The sequence below is a fragment of the Oncorhynchus keta genome, chromosome 23 (assembly GCF_023373465.1).
Source record: "Oncorhynchus keta strain PuntledgeMale-10-30-2019 chromosome 23, Oket_V2, whole genome shotgun sequence".
Classification (NCBI taxonomy): domain Eukaryota; kingdom Metazoa; phylum Chordata; class Actinopteri; order Salmoniformes; family Salmonidae; genus Oncorhynchus; species Oncorhynchus keta.
Window position 1 is genome coordinate 33,666,959 of NC_068443.1, and position 20,803 is coordinate 33,687,761.

The 20,803-nt window shown below is 43.2% G+C and overlaps 1 protein-coding gene across 2 annotated transcripts in view; it reads right to left on the reverse strand.

Annotated features, from left to right (window-relative positions):
* Nucleotides 1-20,382, reverse strand: part of LOC118402555 (glypican-5-like) — a 210,978-nt gene extending 190,596 nt beyond the window's left edge. For both annotated transcript variants that reach the window (XM_052477055.1, XM_052477054.1), the window contains exon 1: nucleotides 19,877-20,382. In XM_052477055.1, coding sequence (XP_052333015.1) covers nucleotides 19,877-20,045 — 169 coding nt within the window. In that variant the 5' untranslated portion in view covers nucleotides 20,046-20,382. The remainder of the gene's footprint in view (nucleotides 1-19,876) is intronic.
* Nucleotides 20,383-20,803: the final 421 nt, after the last annotated feature.

Below are 20,803 nucleotides of genomic sequence, written 5' to 3' on the forward strand. Positions count from 1 at the left end.
GCGCGTGCTATGGGTGGGTGCTGCTGGTTTGGGATCTGTTTGATAACTTGGCTTTCGAAGATCTTAGAAAGGCAGGGTAGGATAGATATAGGTCTTTAGCAGTTTGGGTCTAGAGTGTCACCCCCTTTGAAGATGGGGAAGACCGCGACAGCTTTCCAATCTTTGGGGATCTCAGACGATACGAAAGAGAGGTTGAATAGGCTTGTAATAGGGGTTGCAACAATTCCTGTTGATAATTTTAGAAAGAGAGGGTCCAGATTGTCTAGCCCGGCTGATTTGTAGGGGTCCAGATTTTGCAGTTCTTTCAGAACATCTGCTATCTGGATTTGGATGGAGAAATGGGGAGGTTTGGGAGAGTTGCTGTGGGGAGTGCAGGGCTGTTGACCGGAGTAGGGGTAGCCAGGTGGAAAGCATGGCCAGCCGTAGAACAATGCTTATTGAAATTCTCAATTATCATGGATTTATCGGTGGTGACAGTGTTTCCTAGCCCAAGTGTGCAGTGGGAAGCTGGGAGGAGGTGCTCATATTCTCCATGGACTTCAGTGTCCCAGAACCTTTTGGAGTTTGTGCTACAGGATGCAAATGTATGTTTGAAAAAGATAGCCTTTGTTTTCCTAACTACCTGTGTATATTGGTTCCTAACTTCCCTGAAAAGTTGCATATCGCGGGGGCTATTCAATGCTAATGCAGTATGCCACAGGATGTTTTTGTGCTGGTCAAGGGCAGTCAGGTCTGGTTCTACATTTTTTGAATGGGGCATGCTTATTTAAGATGGTGAGGAAAGCACTTTTAAAGAATAACCAGGCATCCTCTACTGACAAAATGAGGTCAATATCCTTCCAGGATACCTGGGCCAGGTCGATTAGAAAGGCCTGCTAGCTGAAGTGTTTTAGGGAGCCGTTTGACAGTGATGAGGGATGGACGTTTGACCGCAGACCCATTACAGACGCAGGCAATGAGGCAGTGAACACTGAGATCCTGGTTGAAGACAGCAGAGGTGTATTTGGAGGACAGGTTGGTTAGGATGTTATCTATGAGGGTGCCCGTGTTTACAGATTTGGGGTTGTACCTGGTAGGTACATTGATAATTTGTGTGAGATTGAGGTCATCAAGCTTAGATTATAGGATGGCCTGGGTGTTAAGCATGTCCCAGTTTAGGTCACCTAACAGCACGAGCTCTGAAGATAGATGGGGAGCAATCAATTCACATATGGTGTCCAGGGCACAGCTGGGGGCAGAAGGTGGTCTATAGCAAGCCGCAACGGTGAGAGACTTGTTTCTGGAAAGGTGGATTTTTAAAAGTAGAAGCTCAAATTGTTTGGGCACAGACCTGGATAGTAAGACAGAACTCTGCAGGCTATCTCTGCAGTAGATTGCAACTCCGCCCCCTTTGGCAGTTCTATCATGTCGGAAAATATTATAGTTAGTGATGGAAATTTCAGGGTTTTTGGTGGCCTTCGTAAGCCAGGACATCCGGTGTTGGCAGAGTGTGCTAAAGCAGTGAATTAAACAAAGGGAGGAGGGGGGAGGCTTCTAATGTTAACATGCATGAAACCAAGGCTTTCACGGTTACAGAAGTCAACAAATGAGAGCACCTGGGGAATGGGAGTGAAGCTAGGCACTGCAGGGCCAGGATTAACTGCTACATCACCAGAGGAACAGAGGAGGAGTAGTATAAGGGTACGGCTAAAGGCTATAAGGACTGGTTGTGTAGAACATTCGTGAACAGAGAGTAAGAGGAGCAGGTTTCTGGGTGCGGCAGAATAGATTCAAGGCATAATGTACAGACAAAGGTGTGGTAGGATGTGAATACAGTGGAGATAAACCTAGGCATTGAGTGACGATGAGAGAGGTATTGTCTCTAAAGACACAATTTAAACCAGGTGAGGTCACTGCATGTGTGGGAGGTGGAACAAACGGGTTAGCTAAGACATATTGAGCAGGGCTGGAGGCTCTACAGTGAAATAAGATAATAATCACTAACGAAAACTGCAATGGACAAGGCATATTGCCATTAGGGAGAGGCATGCGTAGCTGAGTGACCATAGGGTCCAGTGAATAGCTAGGCGGGCTGCAGACACGGCGTTTCACACCGCTAGCGGGCCGGGGCTAGCCCAAGGGCCTTAGAGGGACATTGCGACGGAAGATGTCTATTGTAGCCCCCTCGTGCGGTTACGTCTGCAGGCCAGTCGTGATAGATCAGCAGGGCTCCATGTAGTAAAAGGTTCCAGGCCAATTGGCAAAATAGGTATAGTAGCCCAAGAATTTGGCTGATGGACCTCTTCAGCTAACAGTCCGATATGCTCTAGACAGCTAGCGGGCCGCGGCTAGCAGATGGGCAATCAGGGGATGTCGCGACGGAGGAGCCTGTTGAAAAACTCCCGAGGCGGATTATGTCGGTAGTCCAGTCGTGATGAATCGGTGGGGCTCCGTATCGGCAGTAAAAGGGGTCCAGGCCAATTGGAAAAATAGGTATTGTATCCCAAGGAGTGGCTGATGGACCTCTTCAGCTAGCCGGGAGATGGGCCTAGCATAGGCTAGCTCCAGGCTAATTGGTGCTTGCTTTGGGACAGAGACGTTAGCCAGGAGTAGCCACTCGGATAGCAGCTAGCTAGCTGCGATGATCCAGGTGAAAAGGTTCAGAGCTTGCAGTAGGAATCCGGAGATGTGGGGAAAATTAGTCCGGTAAGCTCTGGGTTGAATCGCGCTGTGCAGACTGGCAGGAGTTGTCCGGGCTAAATGTTGACTACTAGCTAGTAGCTAGTTAGCTGGCTAACTTCTGTTGGGGGTTCCGGTTCTAAAGTTTTAAAAAATAGCAGATTCATACCACATTGGGTGAGGCGGGTTGCAGGAGAGTATGTTGAAGTTGAGGTTAAGAACATTTAAAAAATATATATGCGAAGAAAAAGGATATAAAAAGATATATACACGGGACACGACAAGACGAAGACAAAGACGCCGGACTGCTACGCTATCTTGGATTTCCGGCTATGCAACGACATGACAATATTCATGAAACATAAAGGAAAGTTCAACTTACAGATGGTGCCAGCATAAGGGCTATGAAAGACAGGATGATGAAGGATGGAAGACGATTACATTCCGGATGGTCAAAAACAGTAGCTCGCTAACAACAACCAACTACTTCCTTATTTGTCTTCTGCGGTCGCAAAAAGCCAGTGTAGTCTTTTGTGACTACTTATTTACTACCAAGTATAGTAAAGATCTACCTATTTACTACTGGAAACACTTTTTCCTACTGAACACTACAAAACTCTACTTACGTATCCTGAGTAGTGCATAAACTACACATTCACTAAACAATCCCTACAAGTCTACATAGTCACTACTGCACTAAAGTGTTTGTGCAGTAATTCAGTCGTGTTTCTTTTCATAAGGTGGAGGTGCCTTACAACTGGGCTTACTCTCCCAGATGACCTGCTAGGCTCTACTGCTGACACCTTCATCCTGTCATAACGCCCCTTTGGAGGAAAGGAGCGTACGCAACAAAAGATCACTTCAACCCCAGCCTTTCCATCAAATCCAGCGGTTACGACAGTGGATATGAGAAGGCGCTTATGACAATGACACAAAAGCAAATCTACATGGTAGTCGTTGTCTATTTGATGTTACGAAACAAGTTTAACAAAGGAAAGTAACTGGCCAGTTCACACTTCAGAACAGACACCCAATAAGGTAGGGGCCTGGGTGGTATCCAAGTAACCTAACGCAGCAGATGTAAAAGAATTGCCTGAAACTAGATCCCCTACATACTGGTCTTGACAAGAAGAAAACAACTGTTTGGGGGAGGTTCTGTTCTACACTGTTCAACCAATCACTAGGAGTGTTGGGGTGATGCCTTGTTAACATCCAAAAGATAAAGTCACGTCATAGGCTCTCTTTCCATTTCCCCTGCAAACTGGAGGACCCGGTTGTTGGGGACTCAGCAGAGGCTAGTATCCAATAAACACCCACCAGGCCAGCCCAACTTAGACTGAAATCCAATAAGAGATCCTGAGTCTAGCCCGACTCAAGACACATTAAGCAGATTCAGAATGGGATGACACTGTTGGGAGAGGGATTGGACTGAGAACATTAGGCTGAGGGCAGTCCTTTTATTCATTTTTATTTTTTATTTAACCTTTATTTAATTCGGCAAGTCAAATTCTTATTTACAATGATGGCTTACCAAAAGGCAAAAGGCCTCCTGCGGTTGACGGGGGCTGGGATTAACATTTTAACAGTCCTTCTGTAGCTCAGTTGGTAGAGCATGGCGCTTGTAAGGCCAGGGTAGTGGGTTCGATTCCCGGGACCACCCATACGTAGAATGTATGCACACATGACTGTAAGTCGCTTTGGATAAAAGCGTCTGCTAAACGGCATATATATTTTAAAATATCATAAAAAATATATATAGGACAAAACACAAATCACGACAAGAGAGACAACATAACACTACATAAAAAGAGACCTAAGACAACAACATAGCAAGGCAGTAACTTATGACAACACAGCATGGTAGCAAGCAACACAACTTGACACCAACATGGTGTCACGTCCTGACCTTAGTTCCTTTTTTATGTCTGTTTTAGTTTGGTCGGGGCGCGAGTTGGGGTGGGCATTTGATGTTTTTGTTCTATGTTTTGTATTTATGCTTTTGGCCTGGTATGGTTCCCAATCAGAGGCAGCTGTCAATCGTTGTCTCTGATTGAGAACCATACTTAGGTAGCCTGTGATCCCACTATGATTTGTGGGTAGTTGTTTTCTGTTTTGTGTATTCACCTGACAGAACTGTTTCGTTTCTTCCTTTCACTTTGTCATTTTGTTTTGTGTGTTCAGTCTCATAAATAATTAACATGGACACTTACCACGCTGCATATTGGTCCGATCCTTCCAACTCCTCCTCAGACGACAAAGAGATTTTTTACACATGGCAGCAACACAACATGGCAGCAGCACAACATGGCAGCAGCACAACATGGTAGCAGTACAACATGGTAGCAGTACAAAACATGGTACAAACATTATGGGGCACAGACAACAGCACAAAGGGCAAGAAGGTAGAGACAACAATACATCACGCAAAGCAGCCACAACTGTCAGTAAGTGTCCCTGATTGAGTCTTTGAATGAAGAGATTGAGATAAAACTGTCCAGTTTGAGTGTTTGTTACAGCTCGTTCCAGTCGCTAGCTGCAGTAAACTGAAAAGACGAGCGACCCAGGGATGTGTGTGCTTTGGGGACCTTTAACAGAATGTGACTGTCAGAATTGGTGTTGTATGTGGAGGATGAGGGCTGCAGTAGATAGCTCAGATAGGGGGGAGTGAGGCCTAAAAGGGTTTTATAAATAAGCATCAACCAGTGGGTCTTGCAATATACAGAGATGACCAGTTTACAGAGGAGTATAGAGTGCAGTGATGTGTCCTATAAGGACCATTGGTGGAACATCTGATGGCTGAATGGTAACTAACATGGAGCCGCTCGGGAACACCCTTACCTGCCGATCTATAAATTATGACTCCGTAATCTAGCATGGGTATGATGGTCATCTGAATCAGGGTTAGTTTGGCAGCTGGGGTGACAGAAGAGCGATTAGAGGAAACCAAGTCTAGGTTTAATTTCAGCCTGCAGCTTTGATATGTGCTGAGAGAAGGACAGTGTACCGCCAAGACATACACCCAAGTACTTGTATGAGGTGACTACCTGAAGCTCTCAACCCTCAAGAGGTCGTAATCACACCTGTGGAGAGAGAGGCATTCTTCTTACCAAACCACATGACCTTTGTTTCTGCAACAGACCTGCTGAGGACATGCCAAGCGTACGTTGCCAAGACTACAGACAGTGAACAAACAATATCGCCTTTGACCAAACTACGCTGTGAAGTTGTGTCTGCAGTATGTGAGATGGTCATGGGTGGCATTGGAGACACTTTCACCAAACTACGCTGTGAAGTTGTGTCTGCAGTATGTGAGATGGTCATGGGTGGCATTGGAGACACTTTCACCAAACTACGCTGTGAAGTTGTGTCTGCAGTATGTGAGATGGTCATGGGTGGCATTGGAGACACTTTCATTGAACACTTTTCAAGTGCTCCTGTATCTCCAACTCGATCTCATGGCAGCTTGTTTTGTTGCGTCGTCTTCCTACAGCCACACATCGCCACTTTTATGAAAGATAAAGCTGTTGAGCCATTTCTGGGATAATTACTGAGCAGGTGGTCAGTAAGTCGGGGTGGAGAAAAACATACCAACGAAGACTCGGAGGCTTCATGTTGAGGTATAGAGGAGGGTGTGGGGGTGGAGGGGACGTGTGTGCACAATGTGTATGCTTCATCTGTGAGGAGGCCTATTGTAACAAGCTTAAAATAACTGCAGCCAAATAAAAGAGCATCGTTAGCTTTGCGTCGCTGCCAGACGCTTTTGATGTTGTAACCAGGCAAAGATGTGGCAACATGTGATAACATGCTGCGTTCCCATCCCATTCCCTTACCATAAACACATGACGTGACCCGTCTTTGTTTTGGAGAGATGCTAAACACAAGGACTTCCGATGGCTCAGTTGATAGGAACACTCGTGCTTGCAGCAACAAAGTGGAGGGTTCGAGTCCCACATGGTACCACGTGGACTGCATGTGTGAGGAGACTAAGTTGCATTCTCATATTACATTATGATAATAAAAATGCAACTGTGTGTTGTGATCTGAGCAGCCTTGGTAGACCTCAAGAATGTCATTATTTGAGCCACACAGTGATGAGGGGTGCCATATCTAAACAGGCCAAGGAAGCAGCTGCCAATTGTAGTGTGTGTGTGCTTATGAATGGAGCGGCTCCACGCTTGCCCTCTAATTGATATATCTCCAAAGCACTAGATCAGCAAGCCCTCGTAATGTAGATATGGAGCGCTTTGCGGGTGTGTTTAGGGTAATTTTTTGTGGGTGGGTGGCGGGCGGGTTGAATAAAGAATAAACAATGCATAAAAAAATATATAAATATCTCATTCTTGTGCAATTCATATCTATAGGCTACATTGAGGGTTTCCTTTCATTATTTTTTTTTTATCTGGCAGTAGTGCGTAGTCTAAGCCTAAGCTTTAGGGCCTTATAGTAGCGTGCCAAATACTGTTTTAGTTTTTATGTGTTTTTTTTATTTAACTAGGCAAGTTAGTTAAGAACAAATTCTTATTTACAATGACAGCCTACTCCAGCCAAACCCAGACGACGCTGGGCCAATTGTGCGCCGCCCTATGGGACTCTCAATCACAGCCGGATGTGATACAGCCTGGATTCTTGCACTGAGATGCATTGCCTTAGACCGCCGCGCCACACTACAATTGCCAATTGCTTTTGGGAACTTGGGCAGAAAAAGATCATGTCAATCCACTGAGGAAAAAAGGACAATGTCGGATTTGAGAAAATCTTTCAGAATGGAGAGTTGAAAATAAGAAGGGAGGGCCAGAACATTAGCTGAATGTTTGGGAAAGATTTGGTGAAGTGTCCGCTATGTTATGCGTGATGATTGTGAGGCGCTAAACAAATTCAACAGTCACAAGATGGGGACTTCGAAATGGCACGTCAAGGGAACTGCTGGCTACTGTTCAGATGGGTTAAATGAAATCTGGACACTGACACTAGGTCTGTAACCTCTCATATAGCCTAATATAATATATGAATCATTTCTTGCAGTAAAATTTGTACTCGGGAACAGGAGTGGAGAAATATTATTTCTTTCTTTAAGCATCTTGAGAGAATGAATGCACGGTTAGGGACCGTCTGTAAAGATTCTATCTTTATCAGCATCATAAAAGCTGATAGTATTTCAACCACATTAAATACGCATCCAAGCCGACCTGAAATCTCTCCAGAAACATGTTTTCACAGCTTTTAATTTCCTTACAAATGTCATTTGGAATGTAATTGCATTTTCTCTTTGGTCCCTAAATGTCTTTGCTGCACGAGAGAAGCAGAGATGAAAGAGAAAAACCTTACCAATGTCAACTAAATTGAAGCATTCATTCTGCTGATTTATGACAGTATTCTGTTGAGCAAGGGATTATTTTGTATTCTAGGGCAACAAGTAATGACAGAAGAGAAGCTGCATGTACCTAATTACATTCATGTTGACTAACAAATAGCCTACCAAAATGTTGGAAATTATAAGCAGAAACATAGGCCGATCTAAAGAGGTCTGTAAAAGAAATTGCTGCGCTATCTCTGACTGTCCACACATTTTCTATTTTTGTGGATCAGGGTCGGGTGCGGGCCTCAGATTTTCACTCATAGCCGGGCGGGTGAACAAACAAGCTGGCCCTCGCATCACTACCCCGTATCCAATTGGCTGGCTCTAATGTTCCCCGCAGCCAGACTCCTACGGCGCTTGATGAGGAATCAGTTCACCACACGTGAATGAAACGCAGCACTGTAAACCTAAAGCAAACACAGAATTATTAAAAAAGCGAAGGTTTCGGCACTTCAAATATCAAGCGCTGCTATGCTTGGCATTTGATCTGAGAGTCTTAGTTGTACACACACACACCCTCGTATTCCCCCCCCCCCCATCCCCTGGTCAGCACTTTGAAGAGGGAACGGGCCTGACCCAAAGCAATCTCTTCTGGACCACTCCAAATCAAAAGAAACAAACAAGACTTTGGAGCAAATATGGTTGTGTTGAATTAGCTGGGGGTAGTGGAGTTGAGGGCGAGATGGAGGAAGTGAGTGAGAGAGATAGAAAAATAGGAGGGTGACCAAGTAGATGGAAAACTAAAGGAGAAAAATGTAGAGCACTCAAATTAAGGGGACAGTCAGACCTAGAGGCCTTGGTGGAAACACAGACCAGTAGACTTCTCTACAGTACAGTACAGTATGGATGGAAACACAGACCAGTAGACTTCTCTACAGTACAGTACAGTATGGATGGAAACACAGAACAGTAGACTTCTCTACAGTACAGTACAGTATGGATGGAAACACAGACCAGTAGACTTCTCTACAGTACAGTACAGTATGGATGGAAACACAGACCAGTAGACTTCTCTACAGTACAGTACAGTATGGATGGAAACACAGACCAGTAGACTCTTCTCTTCTTCTCTCTACAGTACAGTATGGATGGAAACACAGCAACACATGCCAGTCATTCCAATCATATGCCTCTGCTCTCACTTTGTCCCCAATCACAAACACACATATCAGTCCAAACCTCACTCTATCCTCTAGGCCTGTCAGCTGCTGTCTATACCCTGCCTGCTGCACTTTCACTGCATGCTGCAAACGCTTGTCATGCAGCGGCGCAAATGCTTCCATTCAGACTGGTGACATCTTCACAAGGCCCAGTCCCCCTGCGTTGTCTCACAAGGGGCCTACAACCAGCTAACAGCTCTGCCTGGAAATGACATGCACCGTCCGTTGCCCGGGACGACGCCACCGCCACCAAAACAAACATATTGAGTGGTTTGGATGCACCTCTAGGTATGTTCGACGGGAAGGCTTTCTGTTGCTCTTCTCCCTGTTACAGCAAACCGAGTCAGACAACATTAAGTGGCAGTGGCCTCTACCGCTGGATGTGGCGCAGAGCGAGACACAGCCTGCCAGTGGCTGTGGTTTGTGTCCACATCGGTATTAGATGTCACATGAATCTGAGTCATCTCTGGAAGCAGCTAGTCATCTGCTCCGTTTCAAAGGACACACAACAGTTGAGGAGATGGCAAGCCCGGGATCAAAACTCTTTTTTTTTTACATTCACAATGTTCTTATTAAATTGAAATAGAATTCAATCCATCAATCCTGAACAGTCAGGGTTTCTCAAGACGGGAAACATTATTTCTGTTTCCCAAACTTTCCAAAGGCCTTAGTGAAATGAAGACGTTACCGCAGATATTTGAAAAATGGAATAGCTAAAAAGAGAAGAATAAAGAGAAGAGAGGCTCGGTTGGCCTTGGTGATGATAACCACCTTGTCGTCTAAACATTCCTATGTGTTATTTTGACATGTGAAGGCATGAGAAGGAAAGAGGAATGAGAAGGAACGACAGACAAATGTTACCACACATCACAAAGAGAAACAGAACCACAGGGAAGAGAAAAGAGACAGGGGTGTAGTTAGCCCTGGTGATGATACAGATGTATGATGATTTGAACGTTCAGTCCATGAAGTTGCTTGATCTGAGGTTAGGCTATTAGCTGGCCAAGATTAGGCTACATGAAAAGTGCAATACTGTTAATATAATGAACAAAACTATAAATGAAATAAATAAATAAATAAATAAATAAATATGGAACATCCCAGAAATGTTCCATATTTACAAAAAGCTTATTTCGCTCAAAATGTTGTGCACAAATTGGTTTACATCCGTTATTGAGCATTTCTCCTTTGCCAAGATAATCCATTCACCTGACAGGTGTAGCATATCAAGAAGCTGATTAAAAAGCATGATCATTACACAGGTGCACCTTGTGCTGGAGACAATAAAAGACCACTATAAAATGTGCCATTTTGTAACAAAACACAATGCCACAGATGTCTCAAGTTTTGAGGGAATGTGCAATTGGCATGTTGACTGTAGGAATGTCCACCAGAGCTGTTGCCGGAGAATTGAATGTTCATTTCTCTACCATAAGGCGCCGCCAACATCGTTTTAGAGAATTTGGCAGTACGTCCAACCGGCCTCTCAACCACAGACCACGTGTAACCAAGCCAGCCCAGGACCACATCTGGCTTCCTCACCTGTGGGATCGTCTGAGTGGGGAGGGGGGTGCTGAGGAGTATTTCTGTCTGTAATAAAGCCCTTTTGTGGGGAAAAATGTATTCTGATTGGCTGGGCCTGACTCCCCCGTGGGTGGACCTGGCTGCCAAGTGGGTAGGCCTGGCACCCATGGCTGCACCCCTGCCTAATGAGTTTATTTAAATTGACTGATCTGTAACTCAGCACATTGTTTTTATTTGTTGCATGTTGCGTTTATACTTTTGTTCAGTATTTAACCAACCATGTGTTAGGGCAGGCTTTCAGTTAAAGTGTGTAAATCATGAAGCTCATCTGCCTTTCCTTCATCAAATTAAGATCCTATATATGTAAGTGCCTTGTTTCTCTCCTAGGCATCACCAGGGCTAAATATGCTGACGACCTCCTTCTGTTTATCTCCAACCCTGATACCTCATTGCCACGTGCCTTATTTGTTCTTAAAAGGTTTGGATCAATCTCAGGGTACAAGCTGAATCTAGGCTTTTTCCTGTAAATAAAGCGGCTTTAAAGTGCTCTTTACAAGTTTTCAGTTTAGGATTGTCCGCGATCAATTCACCTACTTGGGAGTTAAAGTGACAAGGAAATATTCACATTTGTTTCAGGAAAACATTGTTGCTCTAGCAGACAGTTTGAAACAATCTTCTACTTTTTGGAATTCGCTACCTCTTTCTCTTATTGGAAGGATTAATGTCATTAAAATGAGTGTGTTGCCCAATTTAATTTCAATGTTTACCCATTTTTATTCCAAAATATTTTTTAATTCACTGGATCAAACATTCATGTTTTTTTATTTGGGATGGCAAGGTATCACGGATTGGTAGAAAACATTTACAGAAGCCTAAGGCATTGGGTGATTTAGCTCTACCAAATTTTCAGACATACTATTGGGCTGCAAATTTCAGCGCAATATCTCCAGACTAGGAACTTTGTCAGAGCTAACACACCTGAATTTCCCCACAGGCCTGCGAATACAGCTATAGAGAGCATCTTGGAGCTGAACAAGCTTCCTTGGGGCGCAATTTCAGATGTATATGCAATCATTCATGACTTACAGAACCCAGAATTCAAGGTGGTTCACAGTATCCACTGGTCCGGGGCCAAACTAGGAAGAATATTCTCTGATTTTGATCCTACCTGTGTCTGATGTAAAACGGAACCAAACACACTGTATCATGTGTTTTGGGGCTGTCACAAACTGTCAGGTTTCTGGGAATTAATATTTAAATGTTTCTCTGATATATATATATGACACTGTTATAGATCCGTCTCCCCTTACAGCTCTTTTTGGAGTACTGCCCATAGGTACCCCACTTTCAAGAATTCAGTTTGACACTGTTGCTTACACAACTCTATTAGCTAGATGGCTAATACTACAGAACTGGAAGATGGCAGCTCCCCCGCCATATAAATGTGGTCCTTCTGTGGCTCAGTTGGTAGAGCATGGCGCTTGTAACGCCAGGGTAGTGGGTTCGATTCCCGGGACCACCCATACGTAGAATGTATGCACACATGACTGTAAGTCGCTTTGGATAAAAGCGTCAGCTAAATGGCATATATTATTATTATAATATTGGGTGGGAGATGTGTTGTGCTCTCTGAAACTAGAATTGTTTTAATTCAATACGCGTGGGAACCCCAAACTGTTTAATGAGGCCTGGGCTCCATTCCGGTCTTACTTTAAAACAGTCCATCCTCTGATGGCATTCCAATTAAAACTAAAATAAGTCTGTATTTGACTCCCCTGTGACTTAAGGGTTGGATGAGCATTTCTTTGTGGGGTTTTTTTTTGCGGGGGAGGCATTAAGGTTGATGAAGTGCTTATTGATTGTGACCTGCGGATGCCTTGTTCATCTTGCCGGGTCAGAGACTAAAATGTGAGCTTGTTTTGCCCTGTTTGTATTTTTTTATTTTGTTCATGCTTACATAAAATAAAAATGATTATTATTTAAAGCATTGTAAACTTTATTTTTGGTCCAGTGGATGGTCGGTCTGTGGCCATGACTGTCTGTGAGTGGTTGCATTTCTCCACCCCTATCCCTTATCTGTTTACAGGAACAATGGTGAGGTGTCTGCTCGGTCACTGTACTACAGATTGCCCTTTAACCTTTGTAGCCTTCTGCCCGGTGTGTTTAACTTGTCTAAAGTACGGTATCTTTAAAGCAAAAAAAAAATATTTGTATTTTTTCTAGTTGAGTATATTATTTATATTGTTCTGTGTTGTCTTGTGTGTAAAACTGAATAAACAGAGTTTTTTTTCATATTATTTTTATCCGCGCCTTTTGCGGACCGGAGTGGTGCTTTGTGTCCTCCTCCCTGAGTGTGCTGCGCAATCCGAAGCGTCTCTCACTCACATGACTCTCTGTCACGTCATCGGGAATTTCTCACAGGCTACAAGTGAAGACAGACACATCAGGGACCCAACTGTGCCCGTCCTTATCCAATTCTGAGGTGGATATTGAAGATATTGGAAGAACTGTCCACATTTACTTTTCGTCAGCCAACCAGATGAGTAGACCTAACAAACAGCAAAAGCACTAGCCTATGTCAATCTACTTTCCCCCATAGTACAAAAGTCGACATATTCTAATCTGTGCGAGAAATAAATATTCCAAACATAGTCTGGGACAGTTGTGGGATGCGATAGATCCCAAATTAATGCAACCACTAGCATCAACAAAAACTTGTTTTATACAATGTGGCTGACGCAACTGATCAGAATGTTTAGCTTAAAATGTTGATAAACTATTAGACTATTTCTTCACATTATAAGCGCTAAAATGTTCCATTAGCAGACTACACCTTTATCAAAAGTGACCGCAAATGTGATTTTGCATGTAATGCTTTTAATATAAAGGTGCATTTTTATGGTGAAATTATCTTCCCCAAACTTGAAACTCACGTGCTGCTTATGTATTCCAGTGAGGCTCTATCCCCCTTGTAAAGCGGATTCATGTGCTTAATTTTAAGAAGTTATTTGGCCACTTTAGTTGTGATACAAACCTTATCAAAACGTATAGGCCTATGGGATAGGCTACATGAGGTGTGTGACTATGAATCGAACAAGTTGCATAAAAAATGATTGTTTCTTATGCTGGGCATCATTCACAAGAGATCATATATAATGCACAGGCTAGTATTGTCACCCATCAGACTATTTATTATTGACTAATCTTGTCTTTACATATACTAAATAATATATGTGTAAAATTTGTTTTGATTTAGAATGGACCATTATCATACACCTGTAACAAAACAGGGAATCAGAAAAATGCCATCAATGCACTTAAATAGCGAATGGAGGACGCTTTTCCCCGTGGTTTATTTCCATGCCAGCCAGGTAGGCTATACTCCTGTTGTAAATATAAGCAATGTGCTTAATATTAGGAAAGTTGAGAGATAAAAATGGTAGGCCTAGCCAATAGAAAGCTGATGGGATCCTCCTCTTTTTATTAGCGGCCATCACTCTTTTCTCCCGCAATTACACAGCCTATGGAAATGTTGCACAACATGAGCTCATGGGCTCTCATGAAGTGTTTGATTAGATTTTCGATTAGATTTGCACTGATGTCAGAGTGATTAAAAGGACAATAGAGTGCTGAGTAGCAGGCAGTTAGCAAGTTTGGTAGGCTACTAATGACCAGCAGCATCAGAGCTTGGAGAAGCCTAATTACAGTGACTAAATGGTCATGTGGAATTTGACTGCCTTCATAACTGGTGACCGCCGGTGTGGCGTTAATCATACGGTCACCACAACAGCCCTAGGGCCGACCAAGGTCCACTGTCAACCAGGCACCTGTGCCCAAGACATCAACACCCTCCTGCCCACAGGTCTAGCCAAGTACTCTAGTATTGGCACCATCGTCACCCACATTGGCTTTAACTACATTCGCTTTAGGCAATCTGAGGAACTGAAGAAAGACTACAACACTCTCTTGAACACCCTTGTTGGCAAAGGGAAGAGAATAATCTTCTCTGGCCCCCTGCTGTGCTTTAGAATGGGTTCGGAACGTTACAGCTGCCCCGCTGCACTAAATGAGTTCCTGAAGAAACTTTGCAAAGACAGGAATGTCTCCTTTTGTGACAATTTTAACTTGCTGTGGGAGCAACCAACTCTCTTTAAAAGAGACGGGATTCACCCTAACCGCAGGGGTTCCCGGATTATGCACATCAACATAGCGGCCTGCGTAAGAGACTGACGGTCTGGGTTTGGTAGCACACTAGTCCTCCCTGACATAATAAGCAACAGAGGACATGGATATCGTAATATATCCCAGAGAAATATAAGTGCAATCAATGTAAGTAACCAAATCTATGTTCCTAATCCTCGGCTCAAATAAAAATGTCTACCTCGGAGCAGCCTCTCAGAATAGCACTAATAACATACAAGCAACCCAGAAAATGACTAAAAATAGCCCATATTATTAACATATGTAGCCTGAGAAACAAGTATCATGAAATTTACAACGTACTAACATCAGAAAACATTCATATTCTGGCCATATCTGAAAAACGTAGATAATTCCTTTGATGATGCAGTAGTAGTTATACATGATCATAGAATATATAGGAAAGATATAAATGCAAATGGGGGAGGTGTTGCCATGTATGTCCAGAGTCATATTCCTGTTAGGCTGAGTAAGGATCTCATGTCAGAGGATGTGGAAGTAATATGGCTACAGGTTCACCTGTCTCACCTAAAGCTTATTCTCGTAGGAAGTTTCTATAGACCACTGAGTGCTAAAAGTCAGTATTTGGACTATATGTGTGAAATGATTGATAATGTATGTGATATCAACAGAAATGTATTTTTTGGGGGGGGGGTGACCTAAATATTGACTGGTTGTCATCAAGCTGCCCGCTCAAAAAGAAGCATCAAGCTGTAACTGATGCCTGCAATCTGGTTCAGGTTATCAGTCAACCTACCAGGGTATTTACAAACAGATCAGGAACTAAATCATCCATGTGTATTGATCGCATCACATCTAATGCTGAAGAAATGTGCTCTAAAGCAATATCCACACCAGCCGATGTAGTGATCATAATATAATAGCCAATGCCTAGAAAAACCAAAGTTCCAAAGAGTGGCCCTAAAACTGTGTATGAGCGATCATACAAGAGGTGTGTAATGATGCCACACTTGAAGAATTTGTGAAACTGCTACTTCCGGTTTACTGATAGGCATGCGCCCATTAAGAAACTGACTGTTAGAACGGCCAATTCCTCTTGGATAGATGATGAATTTAAGAACTGTATGGCTGAGAGGGATGAGAGCAATGAGAATAGCAAATAAGCCTGACAACACAGCAGACTGGCAAACATACAGTAAATTAAGTCATCACTAAACATAAAGAAGAAGAAAAGGTACTACGAAACAAATATAAATGATATAAAGAATGATGGTAAAATAAAAAGCTCTGGCTTACTTTAAATGAAATTCTATGCAAAAAAGCGAACAGCTCCATTTTTCATTGAGGCAGACGGCTTGTTCATAACAAAACCCTTTGATGTTGCCAACCACTTTCATGCATTTTTTTGTTGACAAGATTAACGTGTTACCAGTGCTTAGCAAACTTTAGGGAAAAAATGTGTTTGAGCAAATCCAATGTTATTTTACAGAAAACAAATGAACTACAGACTGTCAGCATTGCCTATAGGAAAGGGCACTCAACATGCTCAAGCATTGACACAAATGACTGATGATTGGCTGAAAGGAATTGATCGTGAGAAGATTGTGGGAGCTGTTTTGTTAAGAGTTCAGCTTTTGAATAGCATTGATCACAACCTATTGCTGAAAAAAAAAACGCAGGTGTGACGGATTTTGAATCCTCTGCCTATTCGTGGATTGAGAGTTACATATCAGTTACCTATCGAATAGAACACAGAGGGTTTTCTTTAATGGGAACCCTCTAATTCAAATTGGTTTGAGTGCGGGTTACCGCAGGGCAGTCGGCTTAGACAATTGTTGTTTTGTTTTGACGAATGACCTTCCACTGACCTTGAATAAAGCCTGTGTGTCTATGTACTCTGACGACACAACCGTATACAAATCGGCTACGACAGTCAAATAAATCACTGACACCCTTACTATAAAGCTCCAGTGTGTTTCAGAATGGATAAACTAGCAAAAGGCTGGTGCAACATATCTCATTGTTTATGGGACAAATCGCTCGCTCAATTGCTAAACCTCATTTAGATCTTCTATTGAATAATGTGGCGATTGAGCAAGTCGAGGAGACTAAATTGCTGGGCGTAGCCCTAGACAGCAAGCTGTCATGGTCAAAACATATCGACTCAACGGTTGCTAAAATGGGAAGAGATCTGTCCATGATAAGACGTTGCTCTGCTTTCTTGACATCTCAATCGACCGGCCCGGTCCTACAGGCCCGAGTTTTGTCGCACCTGGACTACTGCCGAGTAGTGTGGTCATGTTCAGCAAAGAGGGACATAAGGTCAATTGCAGTTGGTCCAGAACAGAAAAGCACGGCACTGCACTTAAATTGTACACGGAGGGCGATGTCAACAACATGCACGTCAATCTCTCCTGGCTCAAAGTTGAGGAGAGATTGACTGCATCACTATTGGTCTTTGTGCGAAGCTGTTGATGTGTTGTAGGCACTGACCTGTCTGTTCAAGCATTTGGCACACAGTTCAGACACTCATCGGTACAACACAAAACAAGCAATCAGAGGTCTCTTCACAGTCCCCAGTCCAGAACAGAAGCTGGGAAATGCACAGCGTTAAATAGAGTCATGACTAAACGGAACTCTCTGCCATCCCAGCTAACTCAAGCTAGCAATAAAAACAGATTTAAAAACCAGATAACACCTTACGGAACAACGGGGACTGTGAAAAGACATCTGCTATTTCTGAAGTGTGAGACAGAGATGATGTAATGTTATGTGTATTATTTGTTGTGTTTTGTTTCCTGTTTGACCCCCAGGATCCCCAATTAGCCGCTACCAATTGGGGATCTTGGGGTTCAAACCACCAGCTCTCCCCAGGGACTGACTTGAATCAAATCAGCATAGCTGCTGGATACAAGCCCAAACCACAGTCTTCACCACTTGCTCCTTAAAGAGATTTGGGCCAGAGTCAGATGAACTTGTGGATACCATTATTATGTCTCTGCGTGCAGTTTGCAGGAAGTTGCTAACTAGCGCTGGCACAATTGCTGGAAGTCTATGGGTATCTGCATAGACTTCCAGTCGTTACGCTAAAGTTAGTTAGCATTTGCTCACAAAGCTACCTCTAACTTCCTTAATAGTTGACACGGAGACATAAAAAAAATAGCCACGTGTTAATCAGACTATGGGGAAATAATCATGTCATAATCCCGAAGTATCCCTTTAAGAGCACCAGATAGTTTATGCCTCAAAAAACAGATCTAGGATCAGGTTTCCTAATCTATATATATGCTATATATATGCTAATATATGCTAACCAAGAAAGCTGACCGTGGACCTGTGGTGTAGCCAAACCTCTATAAGATGATAATGGCCCTACTGGTACTGTCTGCCTAATGTTCCATACAGATTTTTACATTTTTTATTTTACTAGGCAAGTCAGTTAAGAATAAATTCTTATTTTCAATGACAGCCTAGGAACAGTGGGTTAACTGCCTGTTCAGGGGCAGAACGACAGATTTGTACCTTGTCGGCTCAGGGATTCCAACTTGCAACCTTTCAGTTATTAGTCCAACACTCTAACCACTAGGCCACCCTGCCGCCCCAGATATGAAGACATACGGTAGATGGTGTCCACAAGCCTATCCTGTATCAGCCTCAAACTTGCGCTCAACTTCGCTTCCAATTATCTGTTTCGTATTTGTTCTGAATAGGTCCAAATGTATGAGATCTCAACATCACGCAGGCATGAAATTATTAAGAGAAATCTGACTTCTGAGGAACAATTTGAGGAAAACATCAGTAACCTTGTCTCTCGAGAAGTTCTAGTCCGGTGTTTCCCAAACTCGGTCCCGGGGACCCCAAGAGGTGCACGTTTAGTTTTTTCCCTAGCGCTACACAGCTGATTCAAATAATCAAAGCTTGATGATGAGTTAATTATTAGTATCAGCTGAGTTGTGCTAGGTACAAAAACCAAAACGTGCGCCCCTTGGGGTCCCCGGGACCGAGTTTGGGAAAAGCTGTCTATAGTCTATGAGAAACTCTCTCCTCCCTCTGGTTTTCTCCAGCTCAAAGCTTGGGCTTCAGAAGTCACATGTGTCTGTCTCACTGCTGAGCGCTCTGACAACGAAATTAGCAAAATGATTCATTCATTTCTCAAGGCAGAATGTTTGCTTGGTAAGCAGCTGGTTGGGCCTGTGAAATATTTTAAGATTTTAAGATTCTAGTTATTTATTCAATACTATTGCCAAGTTGATACAGGGATGCTTGGCTGTGATATCAAATCATTCTACTTAAAACAATTCTCAGTAGGTTATATAATCACTCTGTAGCAGTTAGTTGCAATTGCATGCTCTTACAATAAGAAATCCAAATGTTTGCGCTTTACACAGTATGGCAATTATTGATAAAGTGACAAATGCCTATAGCAAAACACCTGTTCTAAGGGCCTGGAAGAACCTTCTCCTCTAGTGCACCATGTATGAGCAGATGATACTTTTGTAGGCCTGTCTAATCGGCGAGATCACCGTCTGTTATTATAACACCGTCCTGTAGCTGTTCGCCTGTCAGGGCTGAGTCCAAACCTTGGAGGTGTCTGTCAATTAGTATTCCTTTACACCGACTCTCAGCATATGACTCCTCTCAAACACGTGCGCTCTTGACACGAGCATGATGAATGACAATACCGACTGTGAATCGAAATGTCACGAACTCCTTTTCCATACCCTGTGCATTTTCTTGATCGAAAGTGATGACAAATGAGCTGTGTTAGCCTTCTGACATGCGTAACACTTCTCATGTACCTGCGGAATTGTCATTTCAAAAGATTTAAACGTACAAGAGCAACAGCGTTTAGATGTGAATAGGCTACACTGAACTAACACTACTGGAAAGCAATGCAGTAGAAATGCCTTTATATTTGAGTGTAAAACTATCAGTCGGCATGATCTCGCTGCAATGTGCAGAACTAAATGTTAACCTAGCCTGTCACTGTTGACCCGCGGGAAAGGCAGACAGTTACCTGTTCCAGGTGTCTCCGGTACCCACTTCAGCGGACCGATCTGTCGCACCTGGAAAGCGGTCTTCACCTCATGACAGCTGTACGCGCCAACATCCTCTACTTTCAGCAGAAACAGAACAGCCAGCCAAATCCAGCAGAAGTTTACACGTGTGCATATTGCTCGGAACATTGCCGCATCTCAATCCAGGTATCAGTAGGTTAGTGTGAATCGATGATTTCACCGCCGGTTAAGAAAATGTACTACACAAATCAAATGGAGCTGTTGTTACAATTAAACGTCCATGACACGAGGTCTGCATCGGGTTCTCACATTATTGGTTTTAATGCATAAAGGCCCTTCCACACCGAGCCTATAGGATCTTGTCTTGAGGAGGGGAGAGACGGTATTGTAGTAGACGAAGATTGGTAGACGTCCCACACTCAACAGGCGCTGTTCGACTGCGTGCATACTTCTCTCCCCCAAGCCATGCGCTTCTCTCCGAAGCTATGCACACGCGTTCACTCTCACCCCACCCTCTGATGATCAGAACGGGTGTCAGATATGAATAATTAATATCTCATTTTCAGGTTGGGCCATTTCATTTCATCAAAGATTTTCTGTAGGCTATATTTCAAGTGTCACGTTTTTAATGGCACAGTGCACACAGTGAAATGCCTTTCCTGCAAGCTCTAACTGCAACAATGCAGTAATCAATAACACTGTAATACTAAACATAACACATGGCTTCATGATGGATTGTGCATTGACATACAACTATATCTAGTGTTCCCATATGGTCTAGACTAGAGTCTCGAGAGTCTAGACTCATTGGTGGGTCACTGGCGATTCCTTTTAGGTCATGTTGACATGTTATTCGTGTATTAGACCTGGGAAATCCATAGCCTACACTTTAGATCTGTCACACCCACAACACAACGAAGGAGACC